This window comes from Bipolaris sorokiniana (genome assembly GCF_000338995.1).
Source record: "Bipolaris sorokiniana ND90Pr unplaced genomic scaffold COCSAscaffold_1, whole genome shotgun sequence".
NCBI classification, from domain to species: Eukaryota; Fungi; Ascomycota; class Dothideomycetes; order Pleosporales; family Pleosporaceae; genus Bipolaris; species Bipolaris sorokiniana.
The window spans coordinates 1,000,636-1,015,272 of NW_006911895.1; the positions used below are offsets into that span (position 1 = coordinate 1,000,636).

General features: G+C 51.8%; 8 protein-coding genes across 8 annotated transcripts; 5 read left to right on the top strand and 3 right to left on the bottom strand.

Moving 5' to 3' along the window:
• Positions 1-287: 287 nt before the first annotated feature.
• On the top strand, positions 288-2,505 carry COCSADRAFT_166302 (uncharacterized protein; the record flags this gene model as incomplete). Its single annotated transcript, XM_007696480.1, has 10 exons — positions 288-299; positions 354-505; positions 657-736; positions 792-1,585; positions 1,646-1,735; positions 1,841-1,934; positions 1,984-2,129; positions 2,179-2,238; positions 2,299-2,359; positions 2,432-2,505. The coding sequence occupies 10 exons, from the start codon at positions 288-290 to the stop codon at positions 2,503-2,505; spliced, it is 1,563 nt and encodes a 520-aa protein (XP_007694670.1).
• A 1,069-nt stretch (positions 2,506-3,574) lies between these two features.
• Positions 3,575-4,655, top strand: COCSADRAFT_195142 (uncharacterized protein; the record flags this gene model as incomplete). Its single annotated transcript, XM_007696481.1, has 3 exons — positions 3,575-3,652; positions 3,712-4,181; positions 4,234-4,655. The coding sequence occupies 3 exons, from the start codon at positions 3,575-3,577 to the stop codon at positions 4,439-4,441; spliced, it is 756 nt and encodes a 251-aa protein (XP_007694671.1). The 3' UTR covers positions 4,442-4,655.
• Positions 4,656-6,090: 1,435 nt separating this feature from the next.
• COCSADRAFT_78822 (uncharacterized protein) lies at positions 6,091-7,299 on the bottom strand (the record flags this gene model as incomplete). Its single annotated transcript, XM_007696482.1, has 3 exons — positions 6,091-6,697; positions 6,752-6,909; positions 6,967-7,299. The coding sequence occupies 3 exons, from the start codon at positions 7,297-7,299 to the stop codon at positions 6,091-6,093; spliced, it is 1,098 nt and encodes a 365-aa protein (XP_007694672.1).
• A 396-nt stretch (positions 7,300-7,695) lies between these two features.
• On the top strand, positions 7,696-8,076 carry COCSADRAFT_208662 (uncharacterized protein). Its single transcript, XM_007696483.1, has one exon. It carries the CDS (start codon positions 7,795-7,797, stop codon positions 8,047-8,049), a length of 255 nt encoding a protein of 84 aa, XP_007694673.1. The 5' UTR covers positions 7,696-7,794; the 3' UTR covers positions 8,050-8,076.
• Positions 8,077-8,115: 39 nt separating this feature from the next.
• Positions 8,116-9,706, bottom strand: COCSADRAFT_32051 (uncharacterized protein). Its single transcript, XM_007695995.1, has 4 exons — positions 9,453-9,706; positions 9,031-9,401; positions 8,570-8,981; positions 8,116-8,518 (listed from the first exon to the last, which is right to left on the bottom strand). The coding sequence occupies exons 1-4, from the start codon at positions 9,537-9,539 to the stop codon at positions 8,210-8,212; spliced, it is 1,179 nt and encodes a 392-aa protein (XP_007694185.1). The 5' UTR covers positions 9,540-9,706; the 3' UTR covers positions 8,116-8,209.
• A 148-nt stretch (positions 9,707-9,854) lies between these two features.
• COCSADRAFT_32052 (uncharacterized protein) lies at positions 9,855-10,970 on the top strand. Its single transcript, XM_007695996.1, has 2 exons — positions 9,855-10,149; positions 10,208-10,970. Exons 1-2 carry the CDS (start codon positions 10,021-10,023, stop codon positions 10,865-10,867), a joined length of 789 nt encoding a protein of 262 aa, XP_007694186.1. The 5' UTR covers positions 9,855-10,020; the 3' UTR covers positions 10,868-10,970.
• Positions 10,971-11,020: 50 nt separating this feature from the next.
• COCSADRAFT_32054 (uncharacterized protein) lies at positions 11,021-12,388 on the bottom strand. Its single transcript, XM_007695997.1, has 3 exons — positions 11,776-12,388; positions 11,341-11,727; positions 11,021-11,290 (listed from the first exon to the last, which is right to left on the bottom strand). Exons 1-3 carry the CDS (start codon positions 12,194-12,196, stop codon positions 11,082-11,084), a joined length of 1,017 nt encoding a protein of 338 aa, XP_007694187.1. The 5' UTR covers positions 12,197-12,388; the 3' UTR covers positions 11,021-11,081.
• A 645-nt stretch (positions 12,389-13,033) lies between these two features.
• On the top strand, positions 13,034-14,451 carry COCSADRAFT_208695 (uncharacterized protein). Its single transcript, XM_007696484.1, has one exon. It carries the CDS (start codon positions 13,294-13,296, stop codon positions 14,272-14,274), a length of 981 nt encoding a protein of 326 aa, XP_007694674.1. The 5' UTR covers positions 13,034-13,293; the 3' UTR covers positions 14,275-14,451.
• The last annotated feature ends 186 nt before the right edge of the window (positions 14,452-14,637 follow it).

Here is a 14,637-nt window from a genome sequence, read left to right on the forward strand (position 1 = left end):
CAGGTCGGAGTTGGCAGAGAGAATAGGGTTCACCCTAAGTGACGTGCGTATAGCCGCGGCACCCATGTGGCCTCGAAAGAAACCTGGGCGACTCAGCCGCGCGAAGTGGGGTGGTTTGAGTCCCTCTATCGATAGCAATTTACATCGGGATATTGACCCTTCCGATTGGCCAGGCCATCAACAATTGTGTCTTCAGTACACTTTGCGACAACTCTTGGTGACACATACACTCCTCTTCTTATACGTTCACAAGGTTCACAGAGCGTTCGTTCTACATCTTAGCAGTTATGGCGCCACAGGTATGTCCATAACTAAGCCAATGAAATGACATCAAGCTGAGCGCATGACCACAGCAGCTAGGCATTCAGCCATCGCTTGACACCGTTCGAGAAGTATTGGCCACATTGACCAACTCTCCCAATCCACCAAACCTGGTGCCCGTGTACTCCTCGATTCCCGCCGAGTTTCTCACGCCGTCGAGCATATATCTGAAGATCTCCGCAAAGTGAGTATGACTCATGCGACATCTAAGCGGGCAACGCGAGAAACGGCAGCGCACAAAGAGGACAAGGAGGCGGGGTAGACTGGAGGGGCACGAGGCATAAGCGATGGTAGAAGAGGGCTTGGGGACATTTGTGCTGACTGTCTTGACTCAGATCAAAGTCGAGACTGTCGTTTCTTTTCGAGAGCGCCGCAACTACCGAGACCATAGGACGGTACAGCTTTGTTGGTGCAGGTCGGTACTTGGGGAGCAAATGTTTCAGACACGGCAGCTAACAACAAGCTTTTAGACCCTCGAAAAGTTATCAAGACGGGCCCCGGCCATGGCGAAGAGACCGATCCACTACCTCTACTTGAGGAGGAGCTCGCAAAGAGCCGTGTCGCGACTGTACCCTCGATACAACTACCTCCCTTGACCGGTGGCGCTGTCGGATACGTTGGATATGATTGCGTCAAATACTTTGAGCCCAAAACAAGACGAGATGACATGAAAGATGTGCTAGGCGTACCCGAGAGCCTCTTCATGCTCTTCGATACAGTGGTGGCATTGGATCATTTCGCGCAGGTTGTCAAGGTTATAACATACGTCAAGGTTCCAGATAGCCTCGACAATCTTGAGGAGGCGTACGAAGAAGCCAGGAGCACACTGCAAAGATATGTGACAATACTGAAGGACAAGGACATTCCATTGCCAGAGCAAGGGCCGATCCAGTTGGGCAACGAGTATACATCGAACATTGGACGAGAGGGATATGAAAACCACGTCAAGGAGCTGAAAAAGCACATTAGCATTGGCGACATTATCCAGGCGGTGCCGTCGCAACGATTCGCAAGACCGACCTCACTACACCCGTTCAATGTGTACCGGAATCTGCGAAGCGTGAACCCATCGCCTTACCTCTTCTTTGTCGATTGTGACGAATTCCAGATCGTGGGCGCCAGTCCTGAATTGCTGGTCAAGGAGGAGCAGGGTCGCATCATCACTCACCCGATTGCCGGGACTGTCAAGCGGGGCAAGACACTGCAGGAAGATGCAGCACTTGCGGAAGAGCTCTCTCAGTCACTCAAGGACCGGGCAGAACATGTGGGTTTTCTGACGACAAGCCGCATGCAACGACGTTGAAGCTTACCAGTATTTTTGCAGGTTATGTTGGTGGACTTGGCTCGCAATGACGTCAATCGTGTGTGCGACCCACTTACCACCAGGGTTGACAAGTTGATGGTGGTGCAAAAGGTAAAGCGTTTCCGCCCTAACCGTGATCGCCGAGTGTGGTGTGATGAGGGCAGGGTGCGATGGAAGCCAAAGCGGGAATGACGATGCTAACGAAATGGAAACCAGTTTTCGCACGTGCAGCACCTGGTGTCGGAAGTATCTGGTGTACTGCGACCTGGCAAGACGCGATTCGACGCGTTCCGCTCGATATTTCCCGCTGGTGAGTAGCGCCACGGAAAAAAACTTGAAAGTAGGCTAACGAGTCGGAGGAACGGTGAGCGGAGCGCCCAAGGTTCGCGCCATGGAACTCATCGCCGAGCTGGAGAGGGAAAAACGCGGTGTGTACGCCGGCGCAGTGGGCTACTTTGGCTACGGCAGCGTTGATGGCGAGAGAGAGATTGAAGGGGCCATGGATGTGAGTAGCACCGCATTGCTTGAGGCTGACAGGAGGCTGATGTGTGCAGACATGCATTGCACTAAGGACGATGCTGGTCAAGGACGGCATCGCCTATCTCCAAGCAGGGGTAAGTCCGAGGACATTTATCGCGCGGGCAGGTTGATTGCGAGCTAATGATTTGTCACAGGGAGGCATAGTGTTTGATTCGGACCCGTACGATGAGTGGATGGAGACTATCAACAAGTTAGGTGAGTTTATTAATGGCGTCTGGCCGTGTGGATAGCGATGGGCGCAATTAGCTGACGGGGTGGTTGGGACAGGCGCGAACACGCATTGCATCACGTCGGCGGAAGAGAAGCATCTAGCCGAGCAGAGGGAGGGCTTAGGGGCCTAGGAGAAGCGTGCGGGAGAAAGGGGGGACGACGCAGAGGCAGAGGGGATTGGGATGCAGAGGGGCGGGAATTCTCTTGAGGCTGGTTAGACTGCGCCACAAATGGTAGTCTATGTACCCACCGCATGTACCCTCGCTCGTTGGTGTATGTAGGTGAGTTGGAAGGGAGTCGAGGGACTAGTGATTGGCGGGCGGGTGGGGATCGGCGGCGCCTAGATCTGAGCAATTGGGGTGGCAGTCGTGGGGAAGCAAGATTGATTTCCAGGCATGGGTGCGTTGGAGCATGGATAGACGGCACATGGTCTTCGGTGTGAAACGGAGACGAGGGGCAATCTGGTGGCCAGGGCAGCGGGCACGGCAGATGTTTGATCAAGGCAGAGCAAGAACACCAATGGTTACGGCGTCACGGCTGAGTGGTTCTGCTGGCCGCAATTAAGATTTGAGCAATTTGGCCGTGTTCCCGCTTGGTGTCAGTCGCACGGGCGCGAGCGAGGGAAGATTTGGCGGCGGCGGCGGTGATGATGATGATGATGATGGTTGCCATGACGAGTGGAGCGAGGGCGGGTGAGCAAGCCAGCAAGCCGGCCAGCAGGTAAAGCAGGCAAGTGCGAGTACCAAGCACCAAGCACCAAGCATGGACACACGGACAGTGCAGTGAGTGCCATGACTGACAGCGCGTGAGTTGGCCGTCGTGCTGCAGTCAAGCTACATCATAGGGAATGAGCGCCCGGCCCGACAGCCAATCAGCGCTGCGCCTGCCTGTTCTCGTTCCTTGGATAGGCGCATGGGTGCGGATCATGGGCCCGTGCCCTGGGGCTGGGATGGCCCCTGCCACTTCAGAGCCCGTTGTGCGTGAAAGCTGGGCAGTACCTTCTTGTACCAGCCACGCTCTCGTTTGGTTTGTTGTCACTCATATAAACCTCACCGAGCTCCCCTCTACTCTCACTCCTCACCCTTCTCGCAACCACATCTTCAGCTTCTGCATAGACTTGTCTGTCTCCAATTCCTCCTCAATTCCTCATATCAGCTTCTATCACAACACCCCTCCACCCTCCACCTACCCACAGTCAAGATGAAGTCTTTCGCCATCCTCGCTGCCACCTTTGCTGGTGCTGCTTTCGCCCAGCAGATGCCCACTGGAGACTGTGCCGTAAGCTTTTACCAATTGCACTCTGACTGACCCACCCACCAATACTGACTCTTACTTAGATGCTCTGCGTTAACAACATGGCCCGTATTGCTCAGTCTGAGTTCTCCTGCGGCAGCGACGACATTGCCTGCTTCTGCAGCCGCTCCAACTGGGCCTTCGGTATCCGTGACTGCTCTCGCCAGGCCTGTGACGCCGAACAGTCTGCCAGCGCTGTTCAGTGGGCTTATGCTCGCTGCTCTGGTATTGCTGCCACTGCCAGCGAACAGCCCGCCGCTCTTCCCATCCTCACCTCTGCCGTCGCTAGCGCCACTGCCTCTGGCGGTAACGCTGCTTCCAGCGCCGCCTCAGGTGCCTCATCTGCTGCCTCCTCCGTAGCTTCGGGTGCTTCCTCTGCTGCCTCATCTGCTGCTTCCGAGATCACCTCCGCCGCTAGCTCTGTTGCATCCGAGGCCTCTGGTCTCACCTCTTCCATCCTCTCCGAGGCCAACTCTGCAATTTCATCCCTCCAGTCCGAGGCCAGCGAGGTCCTGTAAGTTGACACCCTTCACACATCTACCAAGAACCAACTAACAATTACATAGCTCATCCGCCACTGAGGCTCTTTCCTCTGCTACTGGGGCTGCTGGCTCTGCTGCCTCCTCTGCCACCGATGCTGCTGGCTCTGCTGCTTCCTCTGCTACTGATGCTGCTGGCTCTGCTGCCAGCACCGAGGCTCAGGGTGCCGCCCCCAAGGCTACTGGTATTTCCATCGCCGCTGGTGCTGGTATTGCCGCCTGGCTCCTTCTCTAAGCGCATCACATCATATCTTATCAAAGGCCATCACCTTGTGGAGTAATGTGTATAATGACTAAGGTTTATGGGTCGGTAATGGAAGGTGGCCTTTGGATAGTGGATGGGTGGGCAGGTTTCTTTTCTCTCCTAATGAACACTGACGAGAGAGCATGATGATTATGACGACTGACTAATGCTAGTCTGAGCATTCGATTTGATACCCCAACACGGGACTTGTAGATAGTACATCAATGATAATACTTCTTACGATGACTTATTGTACCCTTTGTTTGTTCCTTTCTCTTGTGATGACAACTGCTTCGGTTAGAAATACCATGTGGCTGGTAGTGATTTATAATCTGTCGTGACTACAATATACATGTAGTTGCATAGTATGGTGTTGTTGCCGGGCACTTTGTCGACGAAGTTGGGATGAGGTTGAGTTGAAGCCTCTTTGACACGGCCTCGATGGGCGGGATTCCCTTGCACGTCTGCTCGCCTCACGTGACGTCTCTTTATCTCCGCAAACCCCCCGTCCCGTAAAGTCGCGTCGCATCACATCGCCTTACCTTGCCTTGCCTTGCCTTGCATCGCTTTGCATCGCTTTGCATGCTATATCGCATCTCATCCGGCATGTATAAGGGAAAGCGATGTACAATTTAAGTGCTTACATGGCCCGTGTGTCTGACCGTTGGAAAGTTCGCAAATCATCCGTTCGTCGTGGCTGAGCTGATCGTATACTCTAATCTACGCGTATCTGACACATGACACGGGGGGGGGGAAGGAGGCTGGTGCGGCAGAGTTTCTTTTCTCTTCCGCTGGATCCACATGTTCACGCCTACTCTATCTTCGTAATACGGAGGCATCATCCTTGTTCCGTTTTTTAGGGGGGGGTAGGGACAAAAACCCCACTTTCTTCCGTTTCGCTTCAGCCACGGCGGATATGGAAGGTGTGGTGTAGGTGTGGCTGGTGAGGGTTTGCCGGGGGCTTCCGGGGATAAGACCTTGAGGGATCGAGGCGTAGAAATGTGTGGGGGAAACTGTAGGCTGTGGCTGACTTTGCATTTGTCCATGCTTTGCAAATGTGGCTTGTAGATGGTTGGGATACACGTGATGCGTAGGTATGTACCGATATGTAAGACTTGTTCAGCCTGGTGTAGGTAGACAGGGGAAAGGGCTCACGATATGACTGAGCTGAGTTCAGGAGATTAGTTCCATTGAAAAGAAAGAGACCAAGAAGATACGAAATATCAGATGAGGAGAGAGTGTGATGTTGTGGAATCAAATCTGTGCGGAGATTCAGCAGTGTTGGGGATGTGAAACCCCTGCATCATTAACCAACGTCAGTCTCAACGCCCCAGCGATAGACAAGCATCCGCGTTGCTTTAGAAAACGATCGTTAGAATGCCACCTTTTTCATACACACTGAAGTGTATTCGAGATTAGGATGTTCACACAAATACATATCGTCTCTCTGGAAGGAGTAAGACCACGTGTCAGACGCGTCACCCGTCCCACTACTTACAGCTATTGCCATCTGCAACGCAGAAAGACATGTATTAAACATCGCTCCGACTTGCACATATATCAAGCATTACTGTGTACCTTTCTAGCATTACTATGCCCTTGCACCCATCCTCACACCCCTGTGTGCACTCATGTGTTCATCACAATTTCGCCCTCACATCATCCACCCTATTTCCCTGCTGATCAAACAAGATCTTCTTACCCGTCCTCAAGCTGTCCTGCAGAGAAACGCCAATCTTTACTGCCTCCATTGAGCTCTCAAGATTGACCGGCACCTCCTTGTTATCCAGCACAACATCTGTAAACTGCCTTGCCTCTTCCACAAACGCCTGCTCGAAGCGCTCGTAGTAGTTTTGTGGGATTTCCCTAACAATACCCGTGTCTGTGTGATTCTCCAACAATCCTGTCGCAGGATTGGAATTGACTGCAAGTTTTCCCTTTGTGCCGATAATCTCCGTCGTGTCGTGTTGGCCAGGGGCGTTCATGCGCGTACTGTAGAAGTAGGCGATTTGGCCAGAGTGGAACTCGACGACGCCCACGCCATTGTCTACATCGCCGAATTTTGCTAGGTCGGGCTCGAGTGCTGTGACGCCGACGGCCATGACGGACTTGACCCTCGGTAGGAGCTTGCCCTTTGATTCGGCGGAAAAGTACCACAAGGCAAGATCGATGTCGTGGATGTTGCAATCGACAAAGATACCGCCAGAGAACTCAGCATATACTACGAAGAAGCCGGAGGGGTCGTATCTGTATATCGTTGTGTTAATGTAGGAACTACAAGGGCTTAAAGATGTAGCGTACTTGTCGCATGTTTGTGATCGTAGGATCGTGGGACGTCCAATGCTACCACTCAAAGCAAGATTGTACGCGTCCAAATAAGACGAGTCAAAGCGACGAGAGAAGCCGCACATGACCTTGATGTGAGGATAGCGCTTTGCGGTCTCGAGAACTTTGCGGCACTAGGTCCCGTTGTCAGCTGTGTGCCTTTCGAAGCAGTGAGGTGAAAGAGTACTTACTTCATCCAACTTAGTACTGAGAGGCTTCTCACACAAAACATGCTTGCCAGCTTCAATTGCTTTGATTGTCTGTTCAGCATGGACTGTGGTGACGGTTGCTACACAGACAGCCTCAAGGCCTTCATGTTTCAACATCTCGTCGTAGTCGGTATAGATCTTAACACCCCATAGCTCGAGGTTCTCCTTCGCCCAAGCAAGCTCATTCTCGGCTGGTGTGAATACTGCTACAAGCTCGGCTTTGGGCGTGCGGTGGAGGAAGTGGTTTGCGTGACGGGCACCCATCCGGCCAAGGCCTGAGACGGCAACATGGAGTCTGCGGATTGCGGGGGCCATTGTGAAGGAAATTTCAGATGAAGGGATGTGAACAGTTTGCTAAAGAGAGATATTGGAGAGATGTAAAAGGTTGCTCTATTCACAGCCAGCAAAATAGGAGTCAATTTGAACGCCTATGGGAATAGATCGACTTTCCATCGTCGTAACACATGTTGGTCAAAGCTTTGTTCAGGGTCCAAAAACTGTCCCCAGAGGCATCAAGGAGAGAATCTTCAACCTCTTTCGTCATGTGTTCCATCTTTCTATGACACATTCAAATGAATTCTAATCACTGCACTCGGAACTACGGCTACCTCTTCCTGACTAAGTTTCCAGACGATGCGCCAAATTCCCCACAACAAGCAGCTCACGATGTTTAGAAAGACCAATTGCACTGGAGGGTGAGAAGAAAGCATAGGACTGATCTTTGTAGTACGGAACTATTCATGATGTTGACGAAAATGTGGGGAATGCGTGGAGTTTTGTTGCGCCAGTAGCAGCTCTGGGGTAGGACGAATGGGGAAAATTTCCCCGTTTGGCGACTGGAGCTTATGGTTCTGTGCAGCAACAACACAGCAACTTGCAGTAGCACATTGTGTACCCATTCCAGTTCAATGTGAGATTTTAACTTTTCATGACCTGAATGGAACATATCGGAGAAAATTCCAGGTTGACGTTGAACGAAGTTTTCCAATTGTCAACGGCCTTCCTTGTGACTCCCTAGCGGGATGCCTAGCTACTTCCTGCACTTTTCATTTTGATTTAATATGAAGATGTTGGGAAAGCAGTGGTATCTTAGCTCTGTCAAGATCCCTTCACTGGCTACGCAAGCAGGGTTAGAAAACATCATAATATGAACATTTTGAACTTCTTACTACAGCGCCCTCAATGCTGAACTCCTCAATTGACACAAACTTTTTCCAAGACTCGCCTATGCCTCATCACTAGTCTCAAGCACAACCTTGATGACAAGATTACCCTTGTCGTCTTTGGTCTTGCCAGCCATCTCAAATGCCTCCTCCGCCGACTCGAGGCCCTTGTATCTGTGTGTCACCAACTTGCCAAAGTCGGGATAGTCTTCTCCTTTCTTTGACACAACCTCAATACCAGTAGGGTAAGTGTTGGCGTATCGGAAGACACCCAAGATATCTACCTCGCGAAGGGCGGCTGCAGAGATAGGGAGGGTCTGAATCGGTGTACCCATTCCAATTAGGAGAACCTTTCCACCAGGTCGCGTGGCCTGCATTTCCCGTTAGTCACTGATTGAAGCTGGGATCCAACTAGGACTTACAAATATCGATGCCTGCACACATGACGGCACGCCAGTGCACTCGAAAACTGCATCAACCTCACCTACTTCTCCGTCGCTCTCTTTTTTGATCTTGCCAATCTCGACAGCTACCTCCTTGGCAATGTCGAGTTGCTCTTCTATGGTGTTTCCACGCTTCATGGGCACGGTGAAGCTTCGGTGCGCAAACTTGTTGTCGACTGCGAATTGCACTCTTCCAGCATCAATGTCCGCGATTACTACTGTACCCGCACCGGAGATCTTTGCCATGGCTGCTACAAGAATGCCAACGGCGCCAGCTCCAAATACCAGCACTGTTGAGCCAGGTGCTAGTTGTGCTCGTTTCGATGCTTGGATAGCTACGCCTAGAGGCTCAAGGAGGGCCCCCAGATCTAGTGACATGTCTTCGGGCAACCTCACAACTATTAGCACCCATGATATCCTGTGCGATTCGAGGAACTCACTTATGACACCACGCGGCTGGATGATTGATGCGGTCTTGCAGCGTTCCCTGCGCATGAGGAAAGGCTTTTGCACTACTCCTGAACTTCATGCCCTTGCAAATATTATACCGCCCCTCTTTACACCTATCACAGTTCTCGCATGGTTGTCCGACCTCCAGCGCAACTTTATCTCCAACCTTGAAACCAGAGGCTTCTGAACCCACGCCTACAACTACGCCAGCTGATTCATGCCCAAGCGACATGGGCTCTCGCACAATGATGTCGCCATTGCGGTAGTGTCTGTAGTAGTGGAGATCGGAACCACAAAGACCGGTGCTGCGAACGCTGATCTGGAGCTCTGTTGGCGAGGGCGGGGGGAGTGAGCGGTTCTCCTAGGATTGAAGTCAGTATGATCACGCACGTAACGAGATATGCTGACGTACGATTCGCAAGTCCTTTGCGCCATGAAGAACCGAGGCACGGATCTGCCTCGCGCCTTGATTAACGTCTGATGTTTGTTCTGAAGACATGGTTTCCAATCTCTCGATTTTAGATTAATGCAAACAAGGAAACAGGATGAAGTCTGGGTTGTGGATTGGAGAGAACGAGTGTCAGGAAGACAGGTGACAAGTCAAGTCATCGCATGCGCCTCGGAACCCACTACTGACCAAACATTCGGCGCGTATTCCCCCATGGCACATGGTTCGTTGTGGAGAGAAATTCCGACCTTCGGCATTTGAAATGGCGGGACAACAGATGCCGACACCAAGGGTGGGGTCATGTTCCGAGACTGTTCCGAGCTACCAAGCATGATTCTGGGATTGAGCGCCGTCGTCTTCTTCCGTACATCCCAAAACACTTTTTGGGGCATTTTCTCTTGGTGCAGGAAGCACTCGAACTAGTTGCCGGTGCGCTTAAAGTCCTTTGCTTATTGATATCAGCGTTATTCAGTTCCATATCTTCACCCAAGCCTTCCGAATCCCTACCACGAAGCGAAGATCCACAGACGCCATGGCTTCTGTCAACCAGCTCTTCTCTCTCGAGGGCCAAACTGCCCTTGTAACAGGCGGAACGCGAGGAATCGGTCAATCTATGGCCATTGCGCTCGCAGAGGCAGGAGCAGACATTCTTCTTGTCCAGGTAAGCCTTCTATATTAACGAGCTTGAAGGATGCGGGAACACTAACACTCAAACCCAGCGCGACACATCCAACCAATCCACCAAGCAAGCAATTGAATCACTCGGTCGCAAAGCTACAATCTACACCGCGGACCTCGCCTCCAAATCCTCTGTCGCTGCCCTCCTCCCCGTTATCCTCAAAGACGGCCACAGGGTACACATTCTGCTCAACTGCGGCGGAATCCAAAGGCGCCACCCTGCACACCAATTTCCAGACGACGACTGGGAAGCAGTGCTGCAAGTCAACTTGACCTCTGTCTTCCAACTCGCTCGAGATGTAGGCGCGCATATGCTCGCTCAAAACGCCGATCTACCACTTGGGCGACGTGGCAGCATTATCAACGTTGCGTCGCTCTTGACTTTCCAGGGTGGCATTACGGTTCCTGCATATGCGGCGTCCAAGGGTGGTGTTGGTCAGCTTACCAAGGCGCTTTCGAATGAGTGGGCGAGCAAGGGTATTAGCGTGAACGCTATTGCGCCGGGATACATTGCTACGGATATGAATGAGGCGCTGATCAAGGATGAAAAGAGGGCTGAGAGCATTCTGAGCAGAATTCCTGCTGGGCGATGGGGAAGCCCCGAGGACTTCAAGGGCGCTGTCGTGTTCTTGGCTAGTGCCGCAAGTGCATACGTCAGCGGTGAGGTTCTCACAGTTGATGGAGGCTGGATGGGTAGGTAGAATCTAGGTTGTGTTTATATGAGCCAGATCAGAAAACACTTAGAACGCGTTCGGACCTTGAATTCAATCAATCTTTTTCTTTTTCACTCATATAAAACAATGCAACTTCTATCAAGAGTTTCGGACAGTGTCATGTTCATAACATACTGTATTGGGTATAGCTTCTAACTTTCTTCTCTAATTTTTTTCCCTACAGTTTGACCTTTCCGGAGAGTCAAGGACCACTGAGGTCAACGCCATCAGACTTATCAGGGAAGCCGAGATCGATACCGAAGGGTGGGTATATGTAACGTTGGATACCCTTGTCCTTGTGGATCTTCTCCAGCTTCGCCATGTCATCGCTATCGAGCGAGATGAGGTTCTTGTTCTCATCGATACGCGAGGGGGTGACGGACTTTGCGAGGACGGATGAGTTGCGGGCGACTTGACAAAGTTAGCATGTTTCATCGCAAAAATGGTATTGAAAGACTTACGATGGTAACTCAGGAGAATAACGGCGGGTCCAACGCTGTGCTTTTTTGCAACCTCGTTGATAACCTCGTCTCCGAACAGCGGCGAGCCAGTGCTACCAAGCGGGCTGTACGCCGAGACGTGAATGCCCTTTTCCTTGCAGAAGTCGTAAACCTCTTGTTGTGGGCACAGTGGGTGGTTCTCAATCTGGTTGACGGCTGGGACAATGGTGGCTTTGGCGAGGAGCTTCTCCAGATACCTGACGGAGTAGTTGGCGACACCAATGGCCTTGACCTTTTCAGGATGTGTTTGGATGAGTTTTTCCATGTTCTTCCATGTGTCTTGGTGGGTCATTGAGCGGTCGATATCGCGGGAGCCGTCCTCGAGCATTGGGAATAGAGGGTGGCTGCCTGTGTCTGTATTAGCTTGTTTAATGCTACAGTCTATGTACAACCTACCATTGGGGTTCATGGGTACCGGCCAGTGTACAAGGAACAGGTCAACGTAAGGTGTTTTCAGAAGGTCCAAACTCTTTTGCAGACCCTCCTCGACACGGGAGTGGAATGTGCACCAGAGCTTGCTGGTAATGAAGAGATCTTCTCTCTTCACAATCCCCCGCGAAATGACATCTTGGAGGGCATCGCCAACCTCGTCCTCATTTTGGTAGCAGAAGGCACAGTCAATGTGCCTGTAGCCGCTCTCAATGGCATGGACGACAGCCTTCTTGACTTCACCAGGCCCAGACTGCCACGTTCCCAGACCGAGGGCGGGGATGGTGGCGCCCGTGTTGAGGGGGATAGGAGTGTTCATTTCGGGCTGAGGGTCGAGGATACTCTTTGGTGTACTCTTCAGCATAAACTTGGAAAGGGCAGGATTCATCGTAAAAGGGCCGGGGTGGTGCTGCGATATATATGTGCGTAGCTGTGCCGGCGGGGTAGTTGACAAGGACGAGCTACATAGGGTTTGCTAGGGTGTCTCCATGTTGTAGCAAGTACCTAGACGGTTCTGGTATGGTCAAAGACTTACGTCGACCGTGATTGACTCTATAATTGCTCCCGAAGTCCGGTGCTGCCCCGCCAAGTAGCTCTGCCGGAGTATCTTCGGCCCGCGGCCGGAGAAGAGGTAACTAATACTCCCAGTGCGCATTCTCGTTGCTCTTCCAGCCTCACGTGAAAACAGTCTTGGAGGGGGGGAAGATGTTTCATAAGTAGACGTGGCCCAGACGTTGGCGACGGTTCGTGGGGTTGGGTCGGGGAAGAGCACACCGAGCATCACGTGCATGGCGGGGCAGACGCTTGGTCGTCATCATGCAGCATCTCCGCCTGATCAGTGAATCTTTTCCGTCTCGTATTGCAAAAAGTCCAGAACAAGTTGGGCCGGCACTTGTAGTGGAGCGCCGAAAATTACCGTGTTGAGGTGGGTGCGGGCTTTGTTGCCTCTTCTTACCCCATAGGATGCACCATGACATGCCAACAAGACATTCCACCCGAACAGCGGCAGATCTAACCGCAACACCCAACCACCGTCGCCGGATTGCCATCGGGGACCCTTAGCCGCCCTTGCTGAGACCCTTAGATCTGCTCGTGGCAGCTCAACGGCAGTTTGGTAGACGGCGAAAGTTGCCCTGTGGGACACTCTTGTCCCCATTTAGCTCATAATTGCGGAGACTCCTCATCCAAAAGTGGATCTTAGGAATGGAGACGACGAGAACTCTGCCTCACAAGGACTCGTTCTGGAGTTTCTTCGGTAGTAATCTTTTTTTACTGATTCTGGCAATTGAAGGCTTTGTAGTGTGAGGGGTACAAGAGGATAAGTACTAGCTAATTCTCGTCGGATTCCACCACAATCCCATCAACCAAACTTTTCACTCTACACTGGTGTCTCGAACTTGCTTTTCACAGCACGGACTCTGTCTTGACTTAACTTTTGCTTTGAGATACCCCATTCTGTTGATACACACAAACATATCTTTCAGAATGGCACCAGGTGCAATCTTTGAGACGCCAAATGTGGCCGAGGACTTTAACAACCACCGAGATGGACTCGCCCTCGAGGCTACTTCTGACGCTATTGACGACGTCAATGTCCTCAAGGCTGCCCTGAAGGTCAAGAACGGCACAGCTTCACAAAAGGAAAAAGATATCTACGAGAAATCAGAATTCGACGCCGACAAGGACAAGACACAGTTCCGTCAGTACGAAGAGGCCTGTGACCGAGTCAAGAACTTCTACCGCGAACAGCATGAGAAGCAGACCGTAGCCTACAACCTCAAAGCCCGCAACTCCTTCCACAGCAAGACACGCGCCGAGATGACCGTCTGGGAAGCCATGGAGAAGCTTAACACCCTCATCGACGAGTCCGACCCCGACACTTCCCTCTCGCAAATCGAGCACCTCCTCCAATCCGCCGAAGCCATCCGCCGCGACGGCAAGCCACGCTGGTTCCAACTCGTCGGCCTGATCCACGACCTGGGCAAGCTCCTCTTCTTCTACGAAGCCCGCGGCCAATGGGACGTTGTCGGCGACACCTTCCCCGTCGGCTGCGCCTACTCAGACAAGATTATCTACCCGGATACCTTCAAGAATAACCCAGACTATACCGACGAAATCTACAGCACCGAGCACGGCATCTACACCCCCGGCTGCGGCATGGATAACGTCATGCTTTCTTGGGGCCACGACGAGTACCTCTACCATATTATGAAGGATCAGTCGACAATCCCTGATGAGGGCCTTGCGATGATTAGGTATCACTCGTTTTACCCGTGGCACTCGCAGGGCGCGTACAAGTGGATGATGAATGAGAAGGATGAGCGTATGCTGGAGGCTGTCAAGGCGTTTAACCCCTACGATCTATACAGCAAGAGCGATGAGGTGCCAAAGGTTGAGGATCTCAAGGATTACTACATGGATATTATCGATGAGTTTATCGGCAAGGATAAGAAGCTCAAGTGGTAAGCGTTGTCGGTCATCGGGAGGGGCTGAGCCCCTCTTCTTCTTGCTTCTTCACGAATTTTTCCTATGTCATCATGAGTTGCTGTTTTTCTTTTACATTGTGCAGATAGATGACGCGGAGTGCCAGCAAGGCCCGCGAGATGCAGTCGATACGTGTTTTGTCTGGCGGAACTTTTCTTTATCATGAGTTTTCTCAGCGTCAGAGTTGGCAATTTGGAATTTGAAAGACAGGCTGGACACGAATAGAAGTCGGAAGATCATTCACAGTCGGACATGTGAAGAGTCGTATTCTAGTAGTAATCTTAGAACACATACCATGAGAGATTCCTCTACTTCCACAGTCATTTCAGACATGCCTCATCCCAT

What these genes read in the sequence shown, in the direction of transcription:
- COCSADRAFT_208662 (XM_007696483.1), top strand. Translation starts at nt 7,795, where the DNA reads ATGGGGAAAATTTCCCCGTTTGGCGACTGGAGCTTATGGTTCTGTGCA.
- COCSADRAFT_32051 (XM_007695995.1), bottom strand. Translation starts at nt 9,539, where the DNA reads ATGTCTTCAGAACAAACATCAGACGTTAATCAAGGCGCGAGGCAGATC. An exon ending in GCGCAAAGGACTTGCGAATC is followed by an intron (nt 9,402 to 9,452) that starts GTACGTCAGCAT and finishes CTTCAATCCTAG; the next exon opens with GAGAACCGCTCACTCCCCCC. An exon ending in CCAGCCGCGTGGTGTCATAA is followed by an intron (nt 8,982 to 9,030) that starts GTGAGTTCCTCG and finishes AATAGTTGTGAG; the next exon opens with GTTGCCCGAAGACATGTCAC.
- COCSADRAFT_32052 (XM_007695996.1), top strand. Translation starts at nt 10,021, where the DNA reads ATGGCTTCTGTCAACCAGCTCTTCTCTCTCGAGGGCCAAACTGCCCTT. An exon ending in CAGACATTCTTCTTGTCCAG is followed by an intron (nt 10,150 to 10,207) that starts GTAAGCCTTCTA and finishes ACTCAAACCCAG; the next exon opens with CGCGACACATCCAACCAATC.
- COCSADRAFT_32054 (XM_007695997.1), bottom strand. Translation starts at nt 12,196, where the DNA reads ATGAATCCTGCCCTTTCCAAGTTTATGCTGAAGAGTACACCAAAGAGT. An exon ending in GGTACCCATGAACCCCAATG is followed by an intron (nt 11,728 to 11,775) that starts GTAGGTTGTACA and finishes ATACAGACACAG; the next exon opens with GCAGCCACCCTCTATTCCCA. An exon ending in TATTCTCCTGAGTTACCATC is followed by an intron (nt 11,291 to 11,340) that starts GTAAGTCTTTCA and finishes AACTTTGTCAAG; the next exon opens with TCGCCCGCAACTCATCCGTC.
- COCSADRAFT_208695 (XM_007696484.1), top strand. Translation starts at nt 13,294, where the DNA reads ATGGCACCAGGTGCAATCTTTGAGACGCCAAATGTGGCCGAGGACTTT.